At 44.3% G+C, this 6,000-nt stretch overlaps 1 protein-coding gene across 1 annotated transcript in view; it reads left to right on the top strand.

Moving 5' to 3' along the window:
- The first annotated feature begins 313 nt into the window (after positions 1 to 313).
- LOC146208324 (uncharacterized) overlaps positions 314 to 6,000 on the top strand; it is a 79,039-nt gene continuing 73,352 nt past the window's right edge. The window contains exon 1 of the mRNA XM_084578364.1: positions 314 to 402. Within this exon, the coding sequence (XP_084434490.1) occupies positions 360 to 402 (43 nt within the window). The 5' untranslated portion in view covers positions 314 to 359. The remainder of the gene's footprint in view (positions 403 to 6,000) is intronic.

Genomic DNA, 6,000 nt, shown 5'->3' with positions numbered 1-6,000 from the left:
AAAAAAACTGTCCATAAAAGTATCAAGTAAACACAAACATATTTAATCATTCGTAAGGCGGCTAACACAATGAGCGGCTAGAACAATATCACCGCATTAGCTCGAAATATTAAGAAAAATGGGCTCTCACAGCAATAGCGAGAATCCAAGTTTGGGTGAAAAAATAGGCTCAATTAGGTCATATGCTCCTAGGGCAATAGAAGAGGCATGCTGCCTAATTAATCCCCGATGTGTGGTCAAGCTGACAAAAAACCTACTATTTTTAGGGTAGCGTACTTACTTCATTCTGTAAACCCATCTTTTCCTCAATTACAGTCATTCCGCGGTGGATGAAGATCTGCTGAGATGCAGGAGACGACATGAGACGGCGGGATGGCGGATCAGCGCGTCGCTCAGGGAAAGGTACCGGGGGTCCAATTAAACGTGGCTTCGCATTTCGTCGGTACATCGAGAGGTGGACGTGTGCTGCACTAATGACATCCCTGTGCCGTTAATGGGTCCCAGTCGTGTCGTTGTCATCGTGCGGTTTGCGGCGGCGCTGAGATGCGCCACCGAGTGCAGCCGAGGTGAAGATGGCGGCCGCACTGCTCTACAAGGGAGTCCGCGAGATTAGTGTAGAGGGTGCACTGAGGACGCCTATTTTTTTCCGCATAATAACTAGGCTGATGATGACGTCCCAGTGCACTTCGCACGCATTCGATAATTATATATAATGATAATGCTGGCACATATTTGATCGTAACGTTTCCAAAATTTGTGTGAAGTATTACAAGGATTTCTAACTTCAAGTAAAGTAAATAAAACAAAGCGTCAGTTCTGTGATTACAGTAATAAAGGTATCTCTGTTACTTACAATAATTTAATGAACCTCTTTAACATTACGATACGTGATGATCATGTCGAAAATGTAGTGAACGTCGTTTATACACGACGTGGAGAACGTGGGGATACTACTGTATCCGCTGCTTGCGTGAAACTATCTGTCGCAGTTACTATCACAGCCTCAAGTACTATGACGCATTACAGTTCGGTCGTGGTTGACTTTTCTGTTAGCGATGCGCATGATGTCGAAAGCTGATCATGCATTTTATTTGTAGCTTTTCACCGTGCACGTACTTCACTTTGCAAACTTAGGTTTTTTGCTAAAATTTTCTTGATAACCTTCAAGCTTTACCCCACTGCAAAGTTGCTCCTAAAGCACAGCAAAACATTTATTTATTGAGGTGCAGACGTTAGTTTGAGAATGATCACATTTCCAGTTTAACTCAGTTTAACCTGCATTTGAGGAAATCTAGAGTGATCGCTGCATTTGCTTTGTTACTTATTCAAAAGAATAAAAATCTGATATCGTTATCCTACGCAGACATTAAGATATTACCTTGAACTCAAGTGGTATTTTTTCTGCTTCAAATTCACAGCCAACACACCTGGCGAACGAAGTGACTCAGCGGTGTTTGAACTTTTCGGGTACACTTTTGTCCATGTGTTCGCGTAAAAAAAGTTGTCCTAATTATTATCACGGGTTTTCATTATTTTCAACCACGTCCGTTATTAAGACTAAAAACGTCTTCCCCGGAGCTTGTTTCCGTTGATGATTTGTCATGCAGGAATATTTCTCACCTTTTAGTTTTCCCATTACGAAACTTCCTGCTCCGCTCACATTATTTGTTTTTGCTCGCGTCCCCGCTTTGAGTCGAGGTCCTAAGTTTGAGCGTTGAGCACAATATCCGAAATCCCAGAAGCATAATCGAGTTTTAATGAGACCTGCACCTCGGGGGATTTTCTCGCGTGCTGGATTATTTGTCCTCAGCGTTAACAGAAGCGAGGGAACATAAAAGGGAAACTCGAGACTCCAAGAAAAAAAAAAAGAATGCAATGTCATAATCAAAAATTTGTGGGGATTCGTTAGCTGCTTTCTTAAAAGCTCAATTTCAAGATTGTCCATTACTGATCCGCTATTTTTCTTAACTCGCTCTTTATATTATGTGGCAGTATCTTCTGAGGCACAGAGTGCGTGTGCATGTAAACTCGCTACTTTTTTTAATTTATTTTCTCCTGATTTGTTTTTGTGCGGCACCTTCTGTCACAACGGTCCATTAGTTTTTGTTTTCTCTGCCCTCGTAGTGTTAGTGGCCAGGCTCCCTTTTATCTCTAACTCACTCCTATTTGCATTGCGGGGCAGTAACTTCTGGGGGACACGACCCACGTGCTTGAGTAATTTTATCCTCTTTTTTTTTTCCTCTTAAATCTGTTTGCGTACCACCCCCTCTATCACAATGGTTTATTTGTCTTACTTGTTTTTTCTGTCCTTGTAGTTTTAGTGGCCGGTGTTAGGGTACACAAGGGTATGCCCAGGAAGTGTGTAAAAGCTATGTTCTCATTTCATTGTTTATAAAAGGATTCAAAGTACCCTCACAATTATTTCAATAACCTCATAGCCCCCGCGTTTGAAAGACGGAAAAGCAAGCCCATATATAAAGAAGTCACCTTGTTTTGCTATGCATGCTTCCCAGTTGTTGTCTGATGCGTTTGAAGCAAAGAAAAACACCTGCACGAAACTTTATGCAGACGTTGAAGAAACTTAACTTGAAAAATTTGTTTGTTTTCTGATAGCGTTTTTTAATTAAGTGTTTCTTAAGCTCAGATAACCAGCAGATGTTTACACAAGATTTAAAATCTCACTCCTGCAGGCGGAAACCTGAAATAATTCAGTATACTTTTTGCACAAAAAAGAAAAACGAAGTTTGTTTCTTTTCCTCAAATTTTTCGCCGGCAGCAAAGCACATGTGGCACATACTTAAAATTATCATTGCGTCGAATGTCTCAAGGCGAATATTTGCTGTCATACAAATGAAAGCTTTCTGCTTAGTAATGTCATTAAAACAGCATGCACATGCTTTTGTACCGTTGAGCTGTCCACACAGCTGTAGAGAGCGCCTTCCAGAGAACAACTCCACGCGCTATCATCTCACCCGACGATTGACAAATAAACTCTACCTAAAAGCACCGGTTTATTCCGGATAAACAAAAATCAATTTGCAAAGACCCAAGATCGGATGCGGCTGCAAAGCACAAGCTTCGGTTAGCGTCAATAACACTGTCCCCATTACTGTATTCGGAAAATCAGCTTGGAACAGCTGTGTCTCTCAAACCACACACAACGGCGCTAGCGTGTTCGCGCCTTTAAAGTGCACCTCATTTCCTCCTCAGCATCCTTGCGCAACGATTAAATCGCGTGGGTGATGCAATGTGGCCGATATTGCACAATAACCATACTTGTTTATTTTGAAGGTAGCGCAGAAAACGAGGACGAAGGAGTAGAAGGACACAGCACGACCGCTTTTTCGCAATTAAACCTTTTATTGAAAAACACGGAATAAATACCCATCTCACGAATATAAAACAGAAGAAAAAAACGTGATAGCATCAAGTAAAGGAAAAGTGTAGGGCACGATACAGCTGGTGGAAGTGCTGAATAACTAAGATAAGGTGCAAAAGCGAAGAGCCTCATAGTCACAAAAGCAAACAAAAGCTACCAAAAGAAGGAAAGGAAGCGACGGGAGAGATTAGTTTCATGTGTGGTCTAAATATGCAAGTTATTTTTGTATTAGAGCAATCGACGGTGCGCTTATGCATGTACTCCCTTGCCTTGATATGTAAAAAGCCTCCGTGATTTCACGCTGAAGTCGTTCCTTGTGAGTTGACAATATTTCTGCTTCCTCATAAAGGGGCTTACATTATTTCTTGCACACTGGCTTACACTCCGGCTCACAATCCGGCTTACAATTCTTGACATCCCTGCAATGGTCAACCAAATGTGAGGACTTTGACCCTGATAGCGCTTTTTCGTGTTCCTTTAGCCGTACATTTACACAACGTCCCGTCTGACCTATGTAGGTCTTTACACAGGAAACTGGCAGCTCATATACCATCCCCATTTTGCAAGGAATGAACCCTGAAGCATAGCATGCTTCAGATAGTTTCTTATTTTTATTTTGTCCCTCACACTATTCCTTGGGTTTGTTTGGAGCGGAAAAGATTACCTTTACACCATAGCGCTTGGCCAGGTTGCTTTCTTAGCTTAATGCTCAAATCAGAGACAGTATAGAAGACCAGGCAGTGTCTGATTTTTGAAGGCAGGTCAGGCCACGAACCGTGACGTGATTTTTTTTAATGCTATCGCAGCAACCAGCATATTGTCCCGCTTTTCGTCGTTCCCCACACTGCGCCTGTCATGGAAGACAGGCGCAGCGGTTTTGTCTTACAAGAATAGAGGAAGACGAGCAAAAGCGCATGCGCCGTACTTTTCTCGCTAATAGTGTAACGTTGACAAAAATACGAGTAAAAGCCGCAGAGCAGGTAACACAGTGTTGATAGCCGGCGTTATCGTATAGTCCAGGGACGTCCGGTCTAAGCGCGAGACGGGGACTGCGTCGTCTTTGCTCCTCTTCATTGTCCTCTTCACACTGGAATCATTAGCTTCCCCGGTGAGGAAGCATCAACCCGATGGTCAAGGATATTCACGGACTCACAGGGAGGGCGTCCTCGCGTGATACGGTTTGATGCGAACGACGTGGACCATCTCTAGGCGTGCGGCAAGACTTGATAGTGGGGACTCGTGAGGAACAACTTCGTGGCTGAGAGCGCCAACGCGGCGCAGAACTCGGTAAGGAGCGAAATAGTGACACAAGAACTTTTCACCAAGTTCGCGTCGTCGGACTGGAGACCAAACACAGACAAGATCAACCGTCCGATATTCAACCTCGCGGTGCCGCAAGGTTGTAGTGTCGCGCATCCTGCACCTGCTGGTCATGGATGCGTGGCTTAGCCAGTTGGCAGGCTTCTTAGGCACGTTGCAGAAGTACACAACGTCGTCATTTGGGTGGTCGTCGACATGGGGCAGCATGGCGTCGAGTGCTGTGGGAACTTGGCGACTGTAAACAAGGCTAAACGGCGTCATAGTGATCGTTTCTTGGATTGCTGTACTATATGCGAACGTTAAGTAAGGTAGAACTGCGCCCCACGTTTTGTGTTGAACGTCCACGTACATTGAAATAATGTCGGCAAGCGTCCTGTTTAGACGTTCAGTTAATCCGTTCATTCGGGGATGGTAGGAAGTAGGTGACTTGTGTGACTGAAGTCAAGAATATGCTGCATAAGCTGAGCAGAAAAGGTAGCACTTCGTTCCGTAATCACAAACCGAGGAGCACCGTGGCGCAGGACAATTTTCAGTACAAATAATTTTGCGACTTCAATAGTGGTTCCACTCGGAAGAGCCGCTGTCTCCGCGTAACGTGTCAGGTAGTCGGTGGCGACTTTTATCCACTTATGTCCGGAGTTATAGGTAGGGAACGGTCCTAGCAAATCAAATCCATCCCGATTTGTTAAAACGACTGGGAAGGAAGCTTTAAGGATTTTAGGAAGCCGGCTGGCTTGACAGGAGGAATCTTTCGGTGCTGATAGTCATGGCAAGTGCGAACATAATTCGTAACGTCATGTCCCAGATAAGGCCAGTAGTATTTTTCTCGAATTCTGGCTTGCGTTCTAATGATTCCAAGGTGGCCGGAAGCTGGTTCGTCGTAGCAGGCATGCAAAATTTCGTTGCGTAGATTCATAGGAGCAACAAGCAAGTAATGTCGACTGTTAGGGGCAAAATTCTTCTTGAAAAGCGAGTCGTCGCGTAGGCAGAGTGAGGGTAAAGCGCGCCGGTATGCTACAGGAACTCTGCCGCTAGCACTTTGCAGATAATTATTTATTGATCGAAGATCAGGAACGGTACGTTGTTGTGCGCTGAAGTCTGTACAACTTACTGCGTTGACGAAGGCGTCGTCTTCACCTGCGTCAGTCGGGGCAGGTTCTACGGGAACGCGGGAAAGACAATCTGAGTTCAAATGTTTATGGCTGGATGTGTAAGTCACTGTTCCACGTTTTTGTAGGCGCAGACTCCACCGTGCAAGGCTCCTTGATTGATCTTTGATACTACTTAACCAGCAAAGTGCA

The sequence above is a fragment of the Amblyomma maculatum genome, chromosome 1, assembly GCF_055883805.1.
Source record: "Amblyomma maculatum isolate TAMU_Amacu chromosome 1, ASM5588380v1, whole genome shotgun sequence".
NCBI lineage: Eukaryota > Metazoa > Arthropoda > Arachnida > Ixodida > Ixodidae > Amblyomma > Amblyomma maculatum.
The sequence above is the reverse complement of the archived record's forward strand: the minus strand, read 5'-3'. Positions and strand labels throughout refer to the sequence as shown.